Source organism: Vidua macroura, chromosome 11 (genome assembly GCF_024509145.1).
Source record: "Vidua macroura isolate BioBank_ID:100142 chromosome 11, ASM2450914v1, whole genome shotgun sequence".
NCBI classification, from domain to species: Eukaryota; Metazoa; Chordata; class Aves; order Passeriformes; family Viduidae; genus Vidua; species Vidua macroura.
Window position 1 is genome coordinate 16,813,950 of NC_071581.1, and position 22,718 is coordinate 16,836,667.

At 59.1% G+C, this 22,718-nt stretch overlaps 2 protein-coding genes across 8 annotated transcripts in view; both read left to right on the forward strand.

The window, feature by feature from the left end:
- Positions 1 to 757: 757 nt before the first annotated feature.
- Positions 758 to 19,788, forward strand: NDRG4 (NDRG family member 4). 4 transcript variants are annotated; one of them, XM_053987460.1, is made up of 17 exons: positions 758 to 836; positions 4,598 to 4,689; positions 5,142 to 5,186; positions 11,331 to 11,436; positions 12,651 to 12,771; positions 13,035 to 13,097; positions 13,294 to 13,354; positions 13,660 to 13,746; positions 13,843 to 13,899; positions 14,238 to 14,341; positions 14,893 to 14,949; positions 15,046 to 15,097; positions 15,683 to 15,730; positions 15,972 to 16,007; positions 16,207 to 16,258; positions 16,793 to 16,831; positions 17,444 to 19,788. In XM_053987460.1, the coding sequence occupies exons 1-17, from the start codon at positions 800 to 802 to the stop codon at positions 17,596 to 17,598; spliced, it is 1,212 nt and encodes a 403-aa protein (XP_053843435.1). In that variant the 5' UTR covers positions 758 to 799; the 3' UTR covers positions 17,599 to 19,788. The 4 variants fall into 4 exon arrangements, with proteins under 4 accessions (XP_053843435.1, XP_053843436.1, XP_053843437.1 ...); XM_053987461.1 differs by lacking the exon at positions 16,793 to 16,831; XM_053987462.1 differs by lacking the exons at positions 758 to 836; positions 4,598 to 4,689; positions 5,142 to 5,186 and adding an exon at positions 8,912 to 9,046.
- Positions 19,789 to 22,412: 2,624 nt separating this feature from the next.
- The window catches only part of WWOX (WW domain containing oxidoreductase), a 484,520-nt gene continuing 484,214 nt past the window's right edge, over positions 22,413 to 22,718 (forward strand). For 2 of the 4 annotated variants that reach the window (XM_053986992.1, XM_053986991.1), the window contains exon 1: positions 22,413 to 22,570. In XM_053986992.1, the coding sequence (XP_053842967.1) occupies positions 22,464 to 22,570 (107 nt within the window). In that variant the 5' untranslated portion in view covers positions 22,413 to 22,463. The remainder of the gene's footprint in view (positions 22,571 to 22,718) is intronic. The other 2 variants (XM_053986990.1, XM_053986993.1) reach the window with 2 other exon arrangements.

Below are 22,718 nucleotides of genomic sequence, written 5' to 3' on the forward strand. Positions count from 1 at the left end.
CATTCCCTCACAGCCCCAGACCAGTGGCCCTGTTGTGGGGACCTTCATTGCACAGGTCCTTCTTATCCTGAAACCACCTGGCAACCTTGATCGGGACCATTCTATGCTCAAGGCAACCTACATTCCCATGCCCTAGAGGACCGTCAGGTCCCTTTTAATCCATGTTTTTGTTCCTGGATACTCTCAAGCCCTTTGTCCTTCATGGCCCCACTCTCTAGGACTCCCTACATCCCTTGGCCACCAATGGCTGTGTTCCAGGGATCATTGTTGTGCACAGGTCCCCTCTTGTCCCAGATGCTCCTCGAGCACCTTGATTATCACCTTCCCCTGCTCTCAGGGAGACCCAGACCCCATGTGCACGGTCCATGCCTGGGGCTGCCGCTGTCCCCTGCTTCTGGGACTCCACGACCACAGGGACCTGTTGGACCTATTGATCATCATGGTCCCACACTGGGATGGAAATGGTTCCCTACAGGGTGATGTGTGCCCTCGGCAGCCTCCATCCCCCGTGCAACCCCCCGCAGCCCCCAGCGCTCCACGCTCCACGTAACCCCCGCTGTCTCCATCTCCCGTTCGCTCCCGCCTCCCTCAGCACCGTTGTTCTCCTGGTGCCCCCGTTCCCGATCCCGGCCCCGTCCCTCCCCTCCGGCCCCGGCGAGGGGAGGAGGATCCGGCCGGCGGGGCCGTGCCCAGCCCAGCCCCTGCGCCGCCCCGCGCACCTCGCACCGGCTCCGGCACCGGCACCGGCTCCGGCTCCGGCTCCGCTCGCCCCCCGCGCCGGGGCCGCCGCCGCCCCGGCATGAAGGTGCTCCGGCACAAGATCGAGCTCCTGACAGGTACGGCCCGGCCGCCCGTGCCGGGAACGGGGGCTGTGAAACGAGGAGGGGCGATGGGGCCGGGGGTGGCGAGAGCCTTCAGCCCCTCAGCCCCCGCCGAGGAGATGGAGCTGCCCCCACCCCCGCCTGCCTTCGCTCCCGCAGGTGTGGGTGCCGGGGTCGGGTCCTTTTCGGAGTCCGGGAGGTGATGCCTTGCTGCAGCGGGGAAAGCCCAGCCCGGGGGTGCTGGGGAAAGGGAAATGGAGTCGGCAGCTCCAGGCAAAGAGGGCCGGCCAGCAGACAGCCGGGGGTGGGGGTGCCAGGGGGGATTGCTGGAGCATCCCTGCGGTGCCTCCCTGCTCCTCAGCCAGCCTCCCCTGGGAGTCTCCCCGCTGCCCCGACGAATGCGCTGGGCTGGGAAGGAGGCTGCTCTTAGCAACAGCCACCGCGAGACAGCCTGAGCCCCCACAAAGCCCCCCTGCTGCCACCGCCACCCCCAGACCCTGCGCTGCTCAGCCCATGCATCAGTGGCACCGTGTTCCCCGGCCTGGCGGCTCCCGTGGTGCTGCTGCCCGGTCCTGCACCCCTCACCACACTGTTAGGCTGGTTTGTGGGGGCTGCTGGGGTGCAGACCTGTGTCCCTCACGGGTTCAGAGAAAGCTGTGGCTGTTCCTTCCGCATCGGTGGAGCAGGATGTGGCCCAGACTGTCACACCGGGGGTTTCCTTTGCCCCATCGTGCTCCCCCATCACTCCTGCTTGGGGGGCAATGCTGTGGGCACACGGCCGTGGCTCAGACTGAGCTGCAAGTTCCCTTCCTCCCTCTCCCAGCCTCACTGAAGGCTGCCTTGGCTTCACTGCCTGGCAGGGACCAGCCCTCACTTCTCCTGATTTGTCTGCCTGTTTGTTGCACTGCTCAGTCAGCCCGAGGTGTCCGTGCCAACATCCTGTGGGCACCATATCCGTGCCAGGGCAGCACGCAGGTAGTCAGTGTGGGGACTCCTGTGAGACTGAGGCAACATCTGAGGGATCCCTGCCCTGTGACCAAACATGCTCACAAAGTGTGAAATGGAGCTCATAACCTTGTCGTGATCATTAAATAATAATAATAATAATAATAATAATAATAATAATAATAATAATAATAGTGCTACAAGCTGGTTCTCCTCCACAGCCAGCAGTGGGCTGCAGATCCCCCTAGGGAAGGTAAGCCAATGTGGCTGTTCCTGTCCCATCTATATACACAGTGCCAGGGCCCTGGTGGGACAGAGCACTAGTCCCAGACAGGGCACTTATGTCCTGCTGGGTTTGGAACTGATTGGGAATTTGGGAAGAGACATGTCCTGGCTGTGCCGAGGAAACTGTGGCACCACACTGGGAAGGCAGAGTGGGAGCAGAGATGGGTGTGTTTGAGGTGGTGCCCTGGGAATGGGTGCTTGCTGGGGAGCATTGGGGTGAGCTGCAAGGAAAAGGTCTCGTTGCTGGGCACATTACCCCGGCAGAAGATGGGAGCCAAGTTGTTTTGGCTAGGAGACCTGGAGCTGTGGCTTCCTCACCAGCCCTCCACAGAGACAGTGGCCCAGTGGGGCTGGGTGAGACTGCCCACAGCCCCACAGCTACACTGCTGAGGAAGGATGGGGGCTCCTGTGGGGTGGCATGGGATGCAGAGCACCCAGGACAGGTGGCAGCATGGCTGTGACCCTGCTTACTGATCCCTGACTTACTGATCCCTCCTCTATTCCCACACTCAGCACCACTTTAGGAGACTGTCTGCCCTGTGCAGGGGATGCTCATTGGGGCTGGGGCTCTGCCACATCCCTCCTGAGCCAGCTTTGCCCCCACCACGCAAACAAGGTCACGGGGCCTTTCCTCATGGCTCAGCCACCCTCCCTCCCTCCCAAATTAGCTGCAGGCTGTCATTAATAAAGGCATTCACCATACACTAAGTGCTGTTCCCAGCCACCCTGGGGCCCTGGCCACACGGTGGGTTGCTGTGCTCAGCGTGGGACGCTCCTGCTCTCCTCCAGACCCAGCTATTGGTGAGGCTGATTTTTCTCCTGGTTTTTCCCCTGGGGTTGTGGGGTTGCTCGGTTGGTGGCTCTGCAGGCTGTGTTGGCTCGGCTGTGCTGGTGGGCTGCGGGCCAGGGCTGTCCCTGTGCACAGAGCCATCTCCCCAGCAGCACAGCCCAGCCTGGAGCAGTGTGCCCCTCACTTGTGCCTCTCCATGGGGCTGAGGGCACCTCTCCACATCCCCCGACCTGGTGGGACTCTCTGGGCAGGGGTGACACGGAGACTCCTGGTGCTGCTTGCCCTGGGAATCTCGAGAGGCTTCGCAGTGGTGTTTCTCCCTCCAAACAGTTCTGGATTGTTGGATGGCTCCCAAGGAGCAAGGCAAAGTGCCGTGTCTGCAGGAAGCAGGCAGGTGGCACAGCCTGCTTGAGTTTTGAGTGGAAAACCCGGTCGGAGGAGCAAAACCTGACTTTGGAGGGCAGTTTATGACCAGCTCCTGTATTCCTGCAATATTTTTTTATTTTTTGCAATATTTGTGGCATTTCTTGGCCTCCCCACGTTGTCAGCCTGGAGTGATCTAGGCTTGGAGGTGGACAAAGTGTGAAGCAGGCTCGGCTGAGGCTGTGAGGAAGGAGCGGGTCCGTGTCTGCTGCGGTGCTTGTACAGCCCAGAGCATCCCCGTTATGTCCAGGGAGATTGCACAGGGGGCAGACAGCTGGGAGGATGTGGGATCAGTGCTGGCTCATTTGGAGAAGCAACAGCTTGTCTGAAGGCTTGGTCTTGTGGAAAGGGTGAAAACAGAGGCTGCAAAGGCTATGCCTGAGGTCTGGATCCTGCTTGAGTGCGGATAATCCCCTGGCACTGGGATTTGCCAGGTACCCATCCCATTCAAACACAGGGGAGCCTGGACTGTTCCCTTTTTCCCCATGTCTTTCACCTTCTGTGTGCAGCCAGCTGCTCATCTCCTTGCTCTCTTTTGCTCTCTGAGCTGAGCTTGTGCCTGGGGGTGTTTTTGGAGATGCCAGTGTTGGTTGAGGTCAGCAGCACCCAGCCTCACACCGCTGCTGAGTGATGGCTCCATGGAAAGGTCTGTCCCTCCAAGTTGTGGGGCTGAGGTTCCAACGGGCCAGCACCTGATTCACTGGCAAGGAGAAGATTTTGGGAGCAAAGGCTTCACATTTGGATTTCTTCCATCATTGCTATACAAACTTCAGGCTGTCTCTCTGTTCTCTTTCTGCTTGGAACATCCCTCTGCCTCCCAGCATGGCTGAGAAACATCACCCCTCATTCTGCCTGTGCAGGGAGATCTCCCTCTGTCCCATCCATACCTATCTGCAGCCTAAAACTGGCCAAAAAATTGGATTTTCTATCTTTGACTGATGCTGAAAGCTGGGATGGAAATTTGGATGTTCTTGCTCTGGGTTGGGTGCTTACTGAGGTGACCAGCATGGACAGATGAAGTTGGCCCCTCAGTTTGCCCAAGATCATGCCCTGGAGATAGGTTTGTCCTTAACCGGGAGAACTGGACCTGGCTAGGAGCTGGGAGCTGAGCTCATCTAGGCACTGTCTGCTCTGTGCCTGCTGCCAGCTCCCAGCAGAGGGGCTCACTGCAACCCCTGGACAAGCTGAAGCACCAAGTGCCCATAGCAAATGGGTGGAGTGAACCTGATTTGGGTCCCATCCCCATGGGAGGGAGACCCGTGAAGCTCTGGAGGGTTGGGTCAAAGATGACCAAGGAAAGGGCCTGCCCTGACATGTCCCTTGCCCCGGGCAGGGCTGCTGCTGCAGGAGATGACCATGGCAGGGCTGCACGAGCTGCGCTTCACCGAGGAGAAGCCGCTGCTGCGGGGACAGGATGCTGAGCTGGTGAGTTTGGTGACCACGCTGGCTCTGGCTCTTGCACGTGGGGCACCAGGACACAGGAGCTTGGAAGGGGTTGTGTGCTGGTACCGGGCATATGTGTGGTACTCTGTGTGTGTGTGCTGGTTTTGGGTGCATGTTTGTGCTCCTCAGTGTGTGCGTGCTCGCAGTGATGAGCCCGCGTGGCTGAGCACAGGTGAGGTCTATTGGGATGACGGATGTGTGTGCAGAGGTTGCACATCATGCTCCCACACAGCTGTGTGTGCACACACGCAGGTAACACATGCATGTGTGTGCAGCTGTGGTGGAGGTGTGTGTGTGTGTGCACACGTGTGGGCACTGTGTCTCCTGCAGCCCCGGGGATGGTGCCTGTGGTGTCGGGGGCTTTGTGAGCTGGGTGGGAGGGCGCTGTAGAAGTGAGGGGTGTCTCTGTCCCTAATGGCTCCTTCTCATCCCAGGAGAACTCGGATGTCTTCCTCTCCACTGTGGACACAGACTGGAAGGTAGGACCAGCCATGGGAGGTGCTGCCCATCCCTGGGTTTCCCCCTGTGCCTGGGGAAGGCTGGGGGGCACTGAGTGGACTCAGGGGTGTTGCTGTCCCTTTTGTCATGGGATGCAGTGCCTGGTCAGTGTCTGTGCGTGAGGTTGCACATCCATCATGGTCCTTGTCAGAAGGGGACAGGGGGATGCTGCCAGGCATCTCTGTGCTGGCGCTCAGATGTGGCTGGTGGGCACTTGGCCATGGGCTGGGGACAAAACCTTTAAAACAGGCAATTTCTTCTCAGGAAGGCTGAGCTGCTTTTCCGCCCCTCTACCATTGCCATGGCAATGGTTTCCCAGGCAATGCCAGCTCCCTGCTTACATAAGGATGTTTGAAAGCCTCTTTCTCTTTTGGAGGGCTGGGGCATTGCCCCCTATACCACCCACCTCTCTTGGAGAGCAGGGCCCCTCTGCTCCCTTGGCTGGCACCTGCCCATCTTGTACCTCCATTTCTGCTCTCCAGAGGAGCCCCATGATACAGCTCCGGCACTCATGGGAGCTCAGCTCGTGCCTGGCTCCCACACTGGTCTGCATCCCTCTCACACCTCTGCCAAGGCTCATCCTGCACCAGGCTCCCTCTGTGGGGACCAGGGTGGTGAGGAGGGAGAGTAGTGGGTAGTGCTGCCTGTCCCTCTCCACAGTGTTCCCCTGCCAGGGGACACCAATTATTGTCACACAACTTCAGGCTGTGTGCTGCCACTTTGCCAGCAGTGGGACTATGGGGAGAGTGGGCTCAGGTGGTCATGGCTGAGCCCTTGCTCAGGAACCAGGTATGGCACTGAAACAACAGCACCCGTAAGGACAGAATACATGTGGAATTCATTCATCCTGGGATTGGGGCAGGGGAACACAGGTCCCTGTTTTAGCAGGACCAGAATTTTGAGGCTGGCCCACTCAGTGTCTGTCACCCATGCGGGTGGGAGGGTGCAGCTGGTAAGGGAGCAAGGCCTTTGGCAGGGTGCTGGGTGCTGGCTGCTGTGGTTCACAGGGTGGGACATATCTGATGTCCCTCTCAAAAGCCACAAAATAATTAAAATGGTGCCCTACGCAGCAGCTCCAAAGCTGGTGAGGTGCTGGGGCTGGGAGCAGCAGGGTGTGCAGGGCTGGGCTGCTCCTTTCTCTGCTTGCTCAGGGCTTCTGTTGGCCACTGGAGGGGAAACCACACCTCCTGGTGTCACCAGAGAGAGAGAGAGTAGGGAGAGGGAGGCAAGGAGGGGAGGTGGCAGTGCCAGGCTGCCCAGAGCTCTCTGTAGCACCAGAGGCACCAGTATGGCTCTGGCTCAGCTGTGTTGGGGCAGGGCTTGTTTGGCACGCAGGGGATATTAAAGAGCAATGACCCTCCCAGGACAATTGTTGTGTATTTCAGGGGTTGGCCCACGGTGGCACTGAACTGTGTCCCTGGTGGTGCCCAAGTGGAGCAGTTCTGGACAGCAAATGCCACAGGGATGCACCTCCATGCCCACAGCACCTAAAAAAGGAATTGGGCAACAACCAAGGGAGCTTTTTCTAAGCCAGCCAGACCCTGAGACCTCTTGGTTTCCCTCCAAGAGCCTCAGGGCAGGGATGGGCTGAGTTTCCTGGGCTATGCCAGGGCAACTACCTCCTTTTCTCCACTCTGACATTTGCAAGTTGGTTCAGTGCAAAGGCTGGGGGCTGCCTGCCATTCCTTGGGGAGACCTTACCCAGTTTTCTAGGCTCACCTCCTTGGGATAATCCAATCCAGCCCCCAACTTAACTCTTCACGGTCCATCTGCTCTTCCTTTGAGCCAGTCATTGATGGGATGCTCAGATGTGGCTGGGGCAGTGGGGGGCCTGGGGAGCCCCCACTTCTGTCACCAGCCAAAGTAAAGCCCTTGAGACATAAGCCAAGGTGCAGGAGAGCTGGAGGAAGGGGCCCTGGGACCTGGGTGCCCTGGATCCTGCAAGAGGTCTGGGCCCCCCACCTGGCAAGTGAGCTAGTAGCCAGGGCAGTGGTGATCCCATTTGATGCTACTCCAGCAAAGTCAGCCTTGCTCAGCCCTCCCATCTCGCTGAAGCCCTTTTGCATTCACCTTGGCTCTCCTACCCCTTCTGTCTTCTGTTAATCACCTTCTGTCTTTTTTTGTCCCTCTGCATCTCTTGTTTTTTTTCTGGGGACTGTGGCTGTCATGGTCTTTGGCTCTACAGGCACCAGGGCTGGAGAAACCAAAAATGGCACCTGGAGTGCCAGGAACCACCTGGGAGCTGCGATTCCCCATCACACTTGGTCCTTCATTGCAGCGATGCCTCTTTCCAGGCCTGGGTCTGAGCTCCCCACGGGACAAAGCAGTGCAGAGTAAAGCCTCTCTGGTGGAGGCACTGTGAATGTCATCCCTCTGCCTGTCTGTCCTTTCTCCCACATCCAGACCTTCTGGCTGTGCAGCCCTGACTTGTTTGTAGGACATGGCTTTCAGTGGGTTCCTGAAAGGCATTGAAGGGACTGTGGGACTCCTTCTCCATCCACGATTGCCCAGCTTTGTGCCCGTCATGCCAAGCTGGGCAGTGGTGCTGGGCTGGGCAGGGGCAGGCAGGGTGCAGGGGGAGGGCACCCACAGACTGCTGGGGGGTTTTTGGGGCTGTGGTGGTAAGAGGCCTTGTCGGAATCAGGGCAGAAATCATCTGCCTGCACACATATGCACATGGGAATGCTCACACGTGTGTGCATGCACACAGCGTGTGTCAGTCCAGGGACACGATCCAGCCCCTTGGAGCTGCTGGATTGTCCCTCCTCCTGCTTTATTTGCCTGCCACTGAGGGAGCCCAGGTCAGGGCTAAACCCTGCACATGCCCTGCGTGCCATCATCCCGCAGCAGGTGGGACGAGTGTGCTGCTGGGTGAGGTGACACAGGTGTGGACATGTGTGTGCCCCTCTGTGCACACCTGTACAAGGTTCTGCAGGCATGCAGCTCGCTGTGCATCCACCAGCATTAGTGATGGCCGTGGCATCCATGCTGAGCACACGGGAGGAGGATGCAGCAGGTGTGCTCCTGGTATGCACGGCATGTACAGGAACAGGCACTGTCACACAGGGGGCCTGGCCTGGGGGTATGGCACAAGCATTTTGTGGGGTGCGCGTGCTTCGGTGTGGGTATGGTATTAATTTTCCCAGTTGTTCCCCTGGCAGACAGGGGTTTGCCCGTGTGTTGGTACGTGTTCTGTGCATGTACATGTGTGGTCACGTGCACGTGGCACAGCACGCCTGCCATGTCCTTCTCCTGTTTTTTAGCGTGTGCCCGTGTCCATCTGTGGCTGTGTGTGTGCTGCCCTGCCTGGGCATGGCTGCAGGGCCTTGGCCTGGGCGGCTGCGGGCTCAGTCGTGGCTCTGCGTGTTCGTGCGGGGCTGCAGCCAGGGGTGTGCAGTGGGCACAGCGAGCACTGCCCTGACCGTGCTGGGGCTGCTCCACGGGATGCGAGTCCAGACACCCCGCCTGTCTCCGTCTGCCGAAAGAGGGAAGATGGAGAAGGTACCGCACGGTGCCAGGCGTTTTTTCTTCATAAACAAGGGTATTTGGGGCCAATTGGAGCATGAATAATTCCCGCGGCAGCCAATGGCTGAGTGCTGGCTCCATCGCGGCGCTCGCCTGCAATGGAGGCCAAACCTGCCGAGGGGGAAGGGCGAGGGAGGGCTTAGCGCAGGGCTGGGGCTCCGCTATAAATCGAGGCGAGGGGCTGAGCCAGCGCAGAGCTCAGCTTCGCCCCGGCCGCTGCGTTTCTGTGCCCCACACTCGGACCTCCAGCTTGGCCCACGCTGCCTGAGCATCCTCGTCCGCCCAGTTCCTCACCATGCCGGAGTGCTGGGATGGGGTAGGTACCGCCGTTCCCGTGCTCGCTGCCCTCCCTCCCAGGTGTTTTGCCCCAGCGTCTCTCCTGCTTGCCCAGGCTGGGCCTTTGCAGCCAGCAGGGCTCGGCGTGGGTCAGGCAGGCATTGGGGCAGGGAGGACCCGCTGTTGGGGAGCCCTTCCTTCTCCCAGCCCTGCTGCCGCATCCCTGATGTGCTGCAGGTTTTGGGGACGCATTGTCCTTGAGCGTGTCCTCCCCGAGGCCGGCAGAGATGCTGTGCCGAGGCTGAGGGTGAGCAGCTCTGGCCCGGGCTGGGGCTGTGTGCTGACGGGGGCACGCTGCCCCTTGCCCACCCCCTGAGCTGCAGAGCGAGAGGGTCTCTGGCTGTTTTGAAGCAAGCCCTCAGTTGTTTTCTGGCCTCTGCGGTGATGGCAACAGGCTGGTGCAGAGGGGGTGAGTGAGGTGGGAGCACTGCAGCGGTGAGCAGGTAGCCTGGACATGGATGGGCTCTGTCAGACACCTATGGGTGCTGAGACCTCCATGCCCTTCCTCGCTGGGGCTGTGGGTTGTCTGTGCCCCTCTCTCCTTGCTGTGGGTTGTCTGTGCCCCTTTCTCCTTGCTGCTTGCATCCCCTGCATCCCAAGCCTCTTCCCCCAGCGAGCATCCCTGCGGCAAAGGGCAGGGCTGTGGTAGCCAGCGGTGCTGCAGAGGCTGCACCACGGGCAGGATGTGTCTGGCTTGGTGGAGGGTGGGGGACAGGAAGGAGCAGTGCTGAGGCTGGATCTGCTACCTTGGGCAGGTGATTTTGGGGTAGGATTGAAAGCTGAGCTGTTGGGGATGTGATGGGACCACAGGGATGGTGATGGAAAGGAGGCAGCCCTGTGCCCAGGACCAGACCATATAGATGCCACCTGCTCTATGACCTTGGGCCAGGCCCTTCCTCTGCCTCAATGTCCCAATCTGTTGTTGCAGAGGGATGTCACTGCTCATGCACTTCTGCCTGATGCAGCTGCAGGGGGTGGAGGGACAGCTGTGGATGAGGGATGGGGTCAGGGTGCCCTTGGGTGTGAAGAGATGTCTCCACAGAGCCCTGGATCTGCTTTTGGCCACCGTGTTCCCCCAGGGACAGCAGGTCTCAGTGAGGGGAGGCACTGCAGTGAGGAGACCCTGTCCTCAGGTGGTTCCTCCCACCCAGGCCCGTGTCCTTCAGAGTCCTTGGTGGTGTGTAACCCGCGTGAGCATCCACGTACCTGCTCCCCTCCCACCAGCCCAGCCGTGGGGCTGCCAGTGAGGACCGTGATGCTTGGGCACCCTGCCACCATGCCCTGCCCTGCCCTGCTCAGCACATGCTGCCCCTGCACCCAGCAGATCCCAGCCTCGGGGTCACTGCTGCTGGACTGGCTGGCAGGCACAGGCATCTGGAGGGAACCTCTGGTCCCTTGTCCTTGGGGAGCACCTGGGCTCAGTTTCCTGTTCTGGCTGGGAGCAAGGGCCAGGATGTGGAAGGAAAGAAGCCCTCCTAGACAGGGAAACTGAGACATGAGGTAGTTTTTGTGGGGGCAATACCATTTCAGACCAGGGGTTTTAAAGTTACTTTAGCTGTAATTTTGGGATCAGGTTGCTGTCCAGGGTCTGACCTCTGCCTGGTTGTCCCAGATACATGGAATCTGTGCCCAACTGGGCCATGCTGTGAAACCCTACCCTGTTGCCAAAATTTTCTCAGTCTCAAGCCCTTGAAGATCTCCTTTTCTGTGCTGTGGTCTACCTGTCCCATCCTATAATCCTTCTCTCTCAAGCCCTCTTGGATCCATCCCTTGATACCATCCTGTGATCCCATTCCATGATATACATGTCTAATCCTACATCCTATGATACTTTCCCTTCCCTTCCCTTCCCTTCCCTTCCCTTCCCTTCCCTTCCCTTCCCTTCCCTTCCCTTCCCTTCCCTTCCCTTCCCTTCCCTTCCCTTCCCTTCCCTTCCCTTCCCTTCCCTTCCCTTCCCTTCCCTTCCCTTCCCTTCCCTTCCCTTCCCTTCCCTTCCCTTCCCTTCCCTTCCCTTCCCTTCCCTTCCCTTCCCTTCCCTTCCCTTCCCTTCCCTTCCCTTCCCTTCCCATCCCACGATTTGTCCTGCTTTCTACCCCCTCTGGGATGCCCAGAGCTGTTTTTTTTCCTGGGACAGCTGCTCCTCTTGCCCGTGTCTTCCCACGGGACCCAGCCATTTGGGGAAGCAGCAGGGAAGGGTGTGATGGCAGGGCAGGAGAGGATGAAAGAATGCCTTAGGGCATCACCCCATCTCTGCTCTTCCCCAGGAACACGACATTGAGACCCCCTACGGGCTGCTGCACGTGGTCATCCGGGGCTCTCCCAAGGGGAACCGCCCGGCCATCCTGACCTACCACGATGTGGGCCTCAACCGTGAGTGCTGCTCCTGGGCTGGGCGTGCAGGGCAGGCAGGGCTCAGCCCCAGGCTCCCTGGGGTGCCAGGACATCACCCCTGGCTCAGCTCCTTTGCCTCTACCCATGGCTGCAGTGGGTCCCCCCAGGCATCTGAAAGCACCAGGGGAGTTTGGATGCTCAGCTGGACACAATGTCCAGGCCAGGCACAGCCAGGAGTGCTTGGCCACCCTGGTGCTGGCTGCCTGCCTGCCCACAGCAGGCAGGGATGGGACATGGGGGATGTTGGGCTGGTCCTCACTGCCACTGCCAGCCTGTTGGTATTCAGAGCATGGACCCAGCTGGCACCAGGGCAGAGTAGGGGACAAAAGAGACAGAGAATAGCAGGGAAGGAGGGACCCTGAGCGGGGGCTCTGATATGGAGATGCTGCACTTTCTGTCAGCCTGCAGCCCTCGACCTGCAGCCCAGAGCCCTGTCCTGGGCTGTGCCCTCAGCTGAGCCAGGATGCCCAATTCCCTGTGAGTGGGGAGAAGCATCTCCCGCTCCACTGGCGGCTGAGGCTGAGTCACTGACATGCCACATGAGCTGTGTCACCATTACAGCAGCTCTGGCTGTTCAGGTACACGTCATGCTGGCTGCAATGGGCCTTACAACCTGCCTCACCCCACGTTGTGGGAGGGATGTCCCAGCACTGATGCCATGGGGCAGGACCCCTCCAAGCCCTGGCAGTGTCTGTATCCCACTGCAATGGTGGGATCTTGTCCACAGCTGGGGATGTTTCTTTGACTCTTTCCAAGCAGGGAGATTTGCAGCTGTTCCTCAAATCCTGTGTGTGCTTGAGCCCTCTCTGGGGATTTTGGACAGGGCTAATACCCCAGGCTGCTAATCCTGCTGCCCACTGGGTGGTCTTGCAGTCCTGGGCTCTGCATCCCTCAGTCCCATCCTTCTGAGGCTCCCCAATGAGGTCATCCCAAACTCCTCATTCTCCTGGCTGTGTCTGTCCATCCCCATGCCTCCTGACACCTGTAGGGATGCAGCCCTTGCTAACAGTAGCTGTGGTCTCTGCTGGGAGGACAAGGAGCCTGGAGGGAAGGGGATGGGAAGGTTTTGGTGGCATGTCACCTCCTGGATGAAGGGCAGTGGGAGGGTGGGCAGCTGCTGTCCATGCTCCCCTGGCCCACCAGGCCCCAGTGTCGGGGTGTTTGGTCTCTGATACCCACCCGCCCTTTGACAGACAAGCTTTGTTTCAACACCTTCTTCAACTACGAGGACATGCAGGAGATCACGAAGCACTTTGTGGTGTGCCACGTGGACGCACCGGGACAGCAGGCAGGAGCCTCACAGTTCCCTCAGGGGTAGGTGTCATCTGCAGGGGCTCACTGTGCCTGCTGGGGTGTCACCTCCCTGCCCCTTGTTTTGTTGCTGCCTGGCAGTTGTGCCCTGCCTGTGGGTTTTTCCAAACTGTGCCAAAGCCTGTGGCAGACGACTGGCCCAGGGTGGGTGGTTTGTGGGTGGGTGGCATTTCCCTGCCCATTTCAGGCAGCCCAGCTGCCTTGTCCCAGACACTCTGCTCTGAACAGGTTCCATAACCACCATCCCGTGCCTCCCTGTGCCACAGGTACCAGTATCCATCCATGGACCAGCTGGCTGCCATGTTACCCAGCGTGGTGCAGCATTTCGGGTGAGTCAGCCTCTCTCCCACAGCTGCTGGCTGAGGGTCCTGGGCAGTGAGATGGACAGAAGACAAGGATTTGGGGCTGGGGGAGTTGTCCCTGTAAGCTGGCATCCTGCAAGTCTTCTTGCTGTGGGTGGAGGGGTGTCCCACAGAACGTGTTGGAGCCCGCCGTCCCCTCATATTGACCTCTCCGTATTTCCAGGTTCAAGTATGTGATCGGGATCGGTGTTGGGGCAGGAGCCTACGTGCTGGCCAAGTTTGCGGTGAGCCTGGGGCTGGGATGGGCTGGCCTTGAGTTGCTTGTACCTGCTGTCAGTCCAGGGCTAGACATGGGGAAGAGCAGGAGCTGATACCTCCAGGCAGTCTCTGTTGCTGCAAAGGCTCCTGGGGGGGTTGGGGGACCCAGCACAGCAGTGCCAAGGCTGGGCAGTCTTGCCACAGGTCTCCTGTTGCTCCCAGGACAGGGTCACATCAGCTCCATGCAATGCCTGTGCAGTGGCTCTCATGGGGGACTGCCCAGGGCATATCTCCCCTCCCCTCTGAGCCTCTCCCCTCTTGCTCACTGCAGCTCATCTTCCCTGACCTGGTCGAAGGGCTGGTCCTTATGAACATCGACCCCAACGGCAAAGGCTGGATTGACTGGGCAGCTGCCAAGGTGGGCAGGGCCCCGACCCCTCCTCCCAGTCCTGGCGGCTTCCTGGGGCAGGACGCAGCCATGGCAGTGCAGTAACTCCCTGTGCTCCCTCCGCAGCTCTCCGGCCTCACCAGTACGCTGCCGGACATTGTCCTGTCCCACCTGTTCAGCCAGGTAAGGGCTGTGCATCCTCCAGCCCCTGCCACCAGCCCCCGCCCCAGCATCCCAGCTGGGTCACCTGGGCTGTGCCCTGCCAGCTGCCACAGTGCCACTGTGTCCCATGTACAGGGTTGGGGTCAGTCAAGCCCTGCCTGGTCTGAGGCTTAGCCTTGATGAGTGTGTGACCTGTGCCCATGTCCTGCCTGGGTGTGCTGCGTGCAGCACCACTGTGCCCAGCTGCATTGCCCAGCATCCCCCTTCTCGTCTGTGCTAGCTGGCACAGCATGGGCAGGACTTGGGGAGCAGGGTGTGTCCCCAGCACCTGCCCTGACCTCCATCCCCTGCTGGCACAGGAGGAGCTGATGAACAACACGGAGCTGGTGCAGAGTTACCGGCAGCAGATCGGCAGTGTGGTGAACCAGTTCAACCTCCAGCTCTTCCTCAACATGTACAATGGGTGAGTGCTCCAGGCAGCCCCACTGCAGGGCTGCATCCCTGTCTGTGCTAGGGTGAGGGGCTGCAGTGTTGGTGGATGACTCTGAAGCCACTGTGAGAACCCAGACCTCTGTTGGGTATTGTCGTCACCCTCCAGTGCATGCAGGCAGCAGTGCAAAGCTGTCTGCCACTGCTGGATGGGGATGTGGGAGTGAAGGTACTTGAGCCAAAGCCTTGCCATGTCCCAGAGCCCACTGCCAGGAGTACACATTCCCACGTCTCCTCCTGTACTAGGAGCTGGCACAGGCCTGGGAAAGGGGGAAGAGATGCTGTCCCATGCATGCAGGGGGTTGGGAGCCCTGCCACTCTGCTGGGTGCTGCGTCCTGTGGCACAGGCTCTGCTTGGGCCGTGGCAGAGATGGCCACGGCATCCTCCATGCACAAGGTGCCAGGACAGTGGGGCTGGGTGTGGCTTCTTGGGGCTGGCAGTGGCCTGATTCTTGTGCTATGGCATCAGTGGTGGCACCTGCCCATGAGCTCACACTGGCCTTTCTCCTCCTCTTCTTTCTCTAGCCGCAGGGACCTGGACATCAACCGGCCTGGGACTGTGCCCAACGCCAAGACGCTGCGGTAAGAGTCGCGCTGGCGAGTCATAGAGGGGTCCCAGGGCAGTGGAATTCACTCAGACCAAACCCTGACCAGGCCCCTTTCTCCTCTCACTTCCAGCTGCCCTGTGATGCTGGTGGTCGGAGACAATGCGCCTGCTGAGGAGGGGGTGGTGAGTGCTGGGGCACTGCCTGCAGGGTGGCAGGCGGGCGATGCCCACGCACGGGCACGCACATGTTCACTGCCTGCTCAGACACACTGCAGCTCCTGGGGGTGGGAGCGTGCTCGTGTGCAGACCCGCCTGCTCGTGTGAGCACCTGTGCACACGCAGCTGTGCGTGGTTGCCACACCTGGAAAACTTCCCCTTCTTCATATGCCCAGATGTGCTCACACTGTGCACGCTCAGATGTGTCGGCACACGGGCACATCTCTGCTTGGCCACCTGCACCCGCACAGCTGCTGGCACACTTGTGTGCATGTTCACACGTGTGACACAGAATGCCTCACCAATCCCCCTCGCCTCCCGTTCCAGTCCCCGCCCTTGCCCAGACTGATAGAAGCAAAGTCCCCTCTGTCCCATGGCAGGGGTGGTGGTCCTGTGGGGTCAGGGCTCACTTAGTGCCCTGTCAGCTCCTGGCTGGGGTGGGATTTGCCAGCTGGAATGGCAAATTCCAGTGGGCCAGTGGTGGTACATGTGGAAAACTTCTGCTTGGCTCCTGGCTTCCTAGGGTGCTAATATCATCTCTCTTGCCTGCAGGTGGAGTGTAACTCCAAGCTGGATCCTACCAACACCACATTCCTGAAGGTAGGGCTGGTGGCAAGGGGCAGTAGGGAGGTTCCTGCTGCCTATGAAGTGCCCCGTTACCTTCTGCCCCAGGGCTGCAGTGTGTCCCCATCTCTCCATTCCAGGTCCATCATGGCCCTTGGAGCTGGGGGTGTATGGGGAGAGCAGGGTGACCCCAGCAGTGGCATCCTGCCAGCGGGTACAGGGGGATGGTGGGCAGTACAGGCACCCTCCCAAACTAAGCAGGACCTTCTCTTTGCAGATGGCTGACTCTGGTGGGCTGCCCCAGGTCACACAGGTGAGCCCTCACAATTTCCCCGGTTACCTGGGCATACTGGGCTCTGAGACATGCACTGGTGCTGTCCTTGGCTAGCTGGGGATGGGCTGATGAGGGCATAGGGGTCTCACACTGGGGCTGCCAAAAGCTGCTCAGGGCTGAGAGGGTATCTCAGCCTCAGTGCTGCCTCAGCTCTGCTCACCCTGCTCTCTCCTTATAGCCAGGCAAGCTGACTGAAGCCTTCAAGTACTTCCTGCAAGGCATGGGCTACAGTGAGTGCTGGGGCTGGGTGTGGGGCTAGTGTGGGTCCGTGTGTGCGTGTGTCCTGCTGCAGGTCTGTCTGTCCGTATTTCCACAGAGGCGTGGGGTGTACAGGCTCTGTGTGCACACAGATGTGTGTACAAGGGCTCTGTGTGTACAAATGTGTGTCAGGCTCCCTGTGTTGGTGTGCATGTGTGTGTGTGTGTGGGCATGCATGAGCAGGGGCTGTGTGTGTGCAACAAAGACAAGCAGAGCTCACGTGCAGATGTCTGTGCATGTGTGTGTGCACAGTTTAAGACCAGTGTGAGTGTGTGTTTATACCTGTGTGTGCATGCTTGCAAAAGTCCACGTGTATGTGTGTGTGTGTGTTTGCAAGTCTGTTGCACGCGCGCGTGTGTGTGTGTGTGTGTGTACAGTCTGTGTGCACAGGGACAGCTCCGTGTGCCGGCACACGTGGGCTGGGCAGGGGCTCCTGGCCCAGCGGAGTAGCTGACAGGGCTGACACTCTCTCTCTGCCCTCCCTGCCCTTCTCCTGCCCCTGCCAGTCACCCACCTGAAGGATCGGAGGCTGAGTGGAGGCACAGGTACCGCTCAGTGCCCGCTGCTGCATGGTGCCTGCCTGGCCTGTGCCCTCCAGCTGCCTGGGCACCTTCGGGAGCAGCCTGGGTGCAGAACTGACCATTCCCAGCCAGATTCCCACTGCCTCACTCTGCTTTGCCTGAGATAGCAACACATGCCAGGGCTGGGGGCTGAGAAATGGCATTCAGAGAATTCCTCCTCCATGCAGGCACAGTCTCGGCAGTGTGCCCACTGTACCCTCTTCCAGGCGAGCCAGGAGCTGTGCCCACTGGCCATCCTGGCTGGGGGAGGGTGCCACCTTCCCTGCACACCCTGGGCAGCCAGGGGAGCTCTGATCCCAGCTCACTCCTTTCCTGGAGCGTGGTAGTCAGGGGTTCCCACTGCCTGATGCCCAGAGGTTGCATGCCCGGGAGTGAGCCCGGTGTTCAGCCTGCCCAGAGCAGCCCTGCCCTGCTGTCCCTTACCTGGAGCTGCTCATGTTATCACAGCACCGCTTGCTGCAAGCTTGTGCCCAGGCTCAGTCGCATTGGGGAGCGGGGCTGGTGGCAATCTTGGCTCAGTCCCTCAGGTTTTCAAAGGGATCTGAGCACCCCGGCCCTCTCTCTGTGCCCGTGCAGTGCCATCTGCCAGTATGACCCGCCTGGCACGCTCCCGCACGGCCTCCCTCACCAGCGCCAGCTCCGTGGATGGCACCCGCCCACGTGCCTGCACCCACTCGGAGAGCACCGAGGCCATGGGGCAGATCAACCACACCATGGAGGTATCGTGCTGAGGTCCACGCCCGCCGCCGACGTCTCCTTCAGAGCCATCTCCCATCCGTCAACATCCCGCCAGCACCCACCCGCCCCGTGGACATCCTCCACCAGGGCCCTCGCTTCTTTGGGGTCAATTTGTCTTCTTTGCCGTTGGCCTCATCCCCTTGTCTGGTACAGGAGAAGGAGAGGGGCTTCATCCAGCAGTCACACATGGTTCTGCACTGGTCCTCACCCTCCCTAGCGTCGGCTTGGCCCCGGCTTGGGAGGGTGGGTGGCAGGGGGACAGGGCCAGGATGGGGTAGCAGGGTCAAGGTGGTGAGATGGGGACAGGATGTTGGGATGGGGCGGGATGATGGGATGGGACAGCACGTGGAGAGGACACAGGAGGTAGGTTGGTCTCTCAAGTTCAACTGATGGCTGACCAAAAGGAAGACAAGAACAGGGAGCAGCGATTACTGGGAGGTCACTGGTTTGTTCCTAGGGATGCAGTTTTCATTTCTCCCTGATGGCCCTCTCTAGGGAGAGCTAGCACGGGATCCCCCAGCACACCCAGGACTTGCTACCCCAGAGCTGGCTGAGCCTTGTGAGAAATCACATCCCAAACTGTCCCTATGCCCTGGTCATGTACCCTGAAGGCTGCCCTGGGGCAAGTGAAGAGAGGTCAGCCCTACTCCAGAAGCTGTAAGGGCAGGAGGGTGGCATGAGTATCCCCCTGCCTCTGTCCATGCCCTCACTGGTGGTGGCACTTCCTTCGTCCCTTGTTGCAAGAAGGACAATTACTGTCTGCCACCAGAAATGCACTGGGGAGGGGGGAATTGGCTGGCTTGGCCCCTGCCACACTGTCAGTTCCACTCCCAGCTCTTGGGCTGAGCCTGCCAGGGTCCAGAGGCCACTGTTTTAGGGGATGTCACACAGCAAATCCCACCTCAAGTTTTGCCACAACCTGTGGGTGTCATCACCGAGGAGCCATTAGCAATAAGATGAGACACTCCCCCCGCCATGCTGGGGAGCCCTCAGCACCCTCTGCCCCACAGGGTGCCTCACCACAAGGTGCTGACACTGTGGGGTGACCTATGGGATGTGGGGAGCACTCCATGCTCTGGCTTTGCCCACACAGCTGGCCAGGCCCACCGTGGCTCCCCAGATCCACACCCCACCCCCAGCATTTTGCCTGCGCGCTGAGCAGGGCGTCTCTCAAGGGCTTGGCTCCCCCCGGGCCGTGGGGCCTTCTCTGGCCACCAACTCCTGGTGGCTCTTGCCTCTCGCACTTGGCACGGAGACCCCTGTCATTGCATAACCCCAATGATGGCCACCCAGCCTCTGCTGCTGGAGCAGCCGTGCCCAGCCCCTCCTGGGCGCGCTGTGAGGCACAGGTAAGGATGGCCCTGCCTCTGGTCATGGGTGCTCAGGTCTCTGTAGGTGGTCCATGGGGGACCTGAGCAGAGAACCCACCAGGTGCCACCGCCTGGGTGAGCAGAACCAGCCCGCTGGAAGCAGGTCCCACCCAGCCCCACAAAAGCATTCTACCCTCGGACCCCATCCCTGCTCCCCCATGAAGGGCACAGAGCTCCTGGGGCTCCCAGCGGGTATATGAGGGCTCTTGGCCCCGAGACCCGTGCTCCACCCAAACCCTCCCATAGTAAAAGGCCACCCCAAAACACCAGTGTGCCCCTTTGTCCCCCACTTTGTTCTGCTGTGTGCTTCCTTCTTGGTGTGACTCTGAAAGCTACGTAGCTCCTTTTTACGGTAGATACCGCTGCGATCTCTTGTTTTCTCAGCGTGTCCTTACAGATGATATATATATATAAATACCTATACATAATATATATATAAGGGTTTGCCCAATCCCTGACCTTTTTGGGTTCACTCCTCCTTGCATTCTTGTCCAAGCAGTGCCGTGTGGTTTCCCTGGAGGTGGTGTGGCCGTGCTCGCCTTCAGTTCCTCACCTTGGTTTGGTTGGTTGGTTTGGTTTTCCCTGGTGGTTTGTTCTTTTGATTTTTGTTGGTTTTCCTTTTTTTTCCCAGTCACAGCGGAATTTAACACATTTTCCTGTCTGAATGCAGCCTGGTTTTGTCACAGTGGCATCGAGGCTGCAGCACTCATGAGACAGCAATATGTAAACTGGATTTAACTAACCTGTTGCTGTAGAGAGGAGTTACTGTGTTGGAAATAAACCAACTAACTAATAAAGATGTTAAGAACCTGCTGTGCTCTTCACAACATGCTGCAGGGAAATGGGTCTGAGCCCAGCTGGGGCCTGCCTGCAGAGACCTGGCAGGCACAGAGGACAAGGGGGACACACCTTGGCCACCAGCCCCACTAGTGATGCCCACAGGACCCCAGGGTGCACGTGGGGGAAAGCTGTGGGGTGCTTTGGCTCCGGGGTAGCCATAGGCAGGCTGCCCTGTATGTAAGGAGTGGATGGAAGCTGAAAAGCTGCTAGTTGTAGCCCAACGAGGTTGGATCCAAGGGGTGTCCACTGGGGAAGAAAAGATCTGTGGCTGCACAACTCTGGGGATGAGCAGGGTCCTTGGAAAACTCAGCTTCCCTGTCCACTGCCGGGGCCCCTGTTTGTCTCCCCATCAAGGTCTGAGTGTCCCAGGCCATAGCCCTTTCCAAGTGCATGAAGTCCTGCCTGGGAAGGATCCTCTCCCTACGTCCTAGTCCTTGTCCCTGCTCGAGTCTGTCAGTGTCTGCCTTGTGCTGGGTCACTCCAGACTGGTCCCAGTCCCTGCAGAGGGGCCCAGAGCCAAAGCATGGAGACACTGTGGCTGTATAGTAAACACTCATGGTTGCCCAGGGGAGGCACAGAAAGGCTGGACATGTGGGGGGAATGCAAAGGGCCAAGGCTGAGCTGAGGTGTGGGCAGGCAGCCCAGGAGCCTTTCTTGGCTGGTTTGGTCCTGCTGGTCAGGGTGAGCCTCACGTGGAGGAGATGGGGTACACTGCACACACCATCATCACTGAAATGCAGAAATGCTGCTGTATTCATCCAGGGCATAATGCAGACTTTCTGCTGTACACATGGCTGGGATAGGATGTCAGACAAACGATTTCCACTGAATGTAATTCATGGAGTGCTAGATGCTGAACACTGACAGACTGCAACGGGAAGAAAACTAACGACTCCATATCCTTACAATACTACTGCTAGATTAAAACTCTTTTTTCTGTACTTCAAATTAAATAATCTATTTTCTTGGAACCTGGCCCATCTCACCATTCAGTTACCTCTTCTTGGACCAGAAGCAAGTGTGTCACTGAAGCTTCCCTTCCCATATATAAAATGTATATATGTATATCCCAAAAAAGTATAGTTACAGCTTTTTTTAATACTGCCAGTAATACTCGCATGAGAACAGGCTGTTGATGATGCATGAGTTTTTATTTCTAGCAGGAGGAGATAATTTAGTACGTGTAATCCCAAGGGGGAACCTGCAAAGCAATGGGAGCAGCAGGGCAGAAAAAAATTCAGGCTGTTTTTTCTGGCCAGATATGGATGCCATTAGCGGGGAGTGAGGGAACGATACAGGTCAGTGTCTCAAATAGTGCATGAAAATTCGATTTAGAGCCTGCGGCGCATCTGTGAGGCTGCACTGCCACCTGGTGCGGTCTCAAGTGCTCACAGCCTCTGCCCAGCGCCGCCTTTGCCTTGTTTTTTGTTTAAAACACCCCACCAAAGGACAACAATGCTGTTACAACCGCTGGCTGTTGCGTTTGGTTATGTAAACAGACAGGAAGATGACAGCACACAGGTCTGGGAATCAGAAGCAGCGGAGCAATGGTGGCAGCCATTCCCCCTCCATCTGTCACAGCTGCACAGGGGAGAGAGCTTCAGCTGCCAGGACAGAGTTCCTGCAGGTTTCTGCCAACTCCCTGAATGCTTCAGCCTTTGCAGCTGACTGTGCTGTGTCCCCAGGAGAGCCAGGCTTGGCAAAGGTGACTGTGATTGTGCCTCCGAGCAGGTGAAGCTACCTGCAAGGTCCCAGGTGGGTGTTAGCACAGCCAGGTACTTCTCTCCAGCCAGGCCTTCCTCAGCAAGGATCCCTCACTGATGAGGAAGAGTCTCATCCCTGAGATGAGGTGGGGACAGCTGAGGGCAGAAAGCTGAAAGAACAGTTCATTTGCCATTGCTTCCCAGGGCCTCGCTGCATTCACTGCTCTGAAAACAGAGGGCTGGAAGCACCTAATGCCCTGAAAATCACCAAACTGCTCAGATGGGAAGGCACCTTGGCAAATCATCCAGTCCAATCCCCCTTCCAACACAAAGTCACCTGCAGCAGGTGGCACAGGAACATGTCCAGGTGTATTTTGAATGTCCACCTCCCTGGACAGCTATTCCAGAGCTCTGCCACTCTCCATGTAAAGAAGCTCTTCCTCATGTTGAGGTGGAACTTGTGTTTTAGTTTATGGCCATTGCCCCTCATCCCACTGCTGGCCACGACAGAAAAGAGCCTTGCACCATCCCCTTGGCACCAGTCTTTGAGATATTTCTATGCATTGATGAGATCCCCTCTCAGTCTTCTCTTCTCCAGACTAAACCCGCCCAGCTCCCGCGGTCCCTCATACGAGCTGCTCCAGTCCCCTCATCATCTCCGCGGCCTCCGCCGGACCCTCTCTGCTAGCGCCTCATCTCCCTTGGACTGGAGATCCCAGAACTGGACAGAGCACTCCAGATGTGCCTCACTAGGGCTGAGCAGAGCGGTCTAAACTCCTGCGAGCCCGGTTCCGCGCTCAGCCGGGCCGCCTTGCCGTGTCCATCCCCTCGGTGACCGCAGTGTCCCCGCCGCACCGGGCACTGCGGCGGGAACTACAGCTCCCGTGGTGCCGCGGGGCCGGGCGGAAGCGGGGCGCTCCGGCGGAGCGGGGCCGCGCCGAGCCCATGGCCGCGCTCAAGTACGCGGGGCTGGAGGACACGGACAGCGAGGAGGAGCTGCCGCCGGGCTGGGAGGAGCGCACCACCAAGGACGGCTGGGTTTACTACGCTAAGTAAGGGCGGGAGCGGGGCGAGCCCGCCGGGAGCGCTCTGACCGCCCCGCGGCAGCGTCCGCAGAGCCGCCCCTCGGTGCGGGGCAGGAGCCGCCCCTCACGGACGGACGGCGGGGCGGGAGCGGCGGGTGCGGGGTCTGTGTGCCGT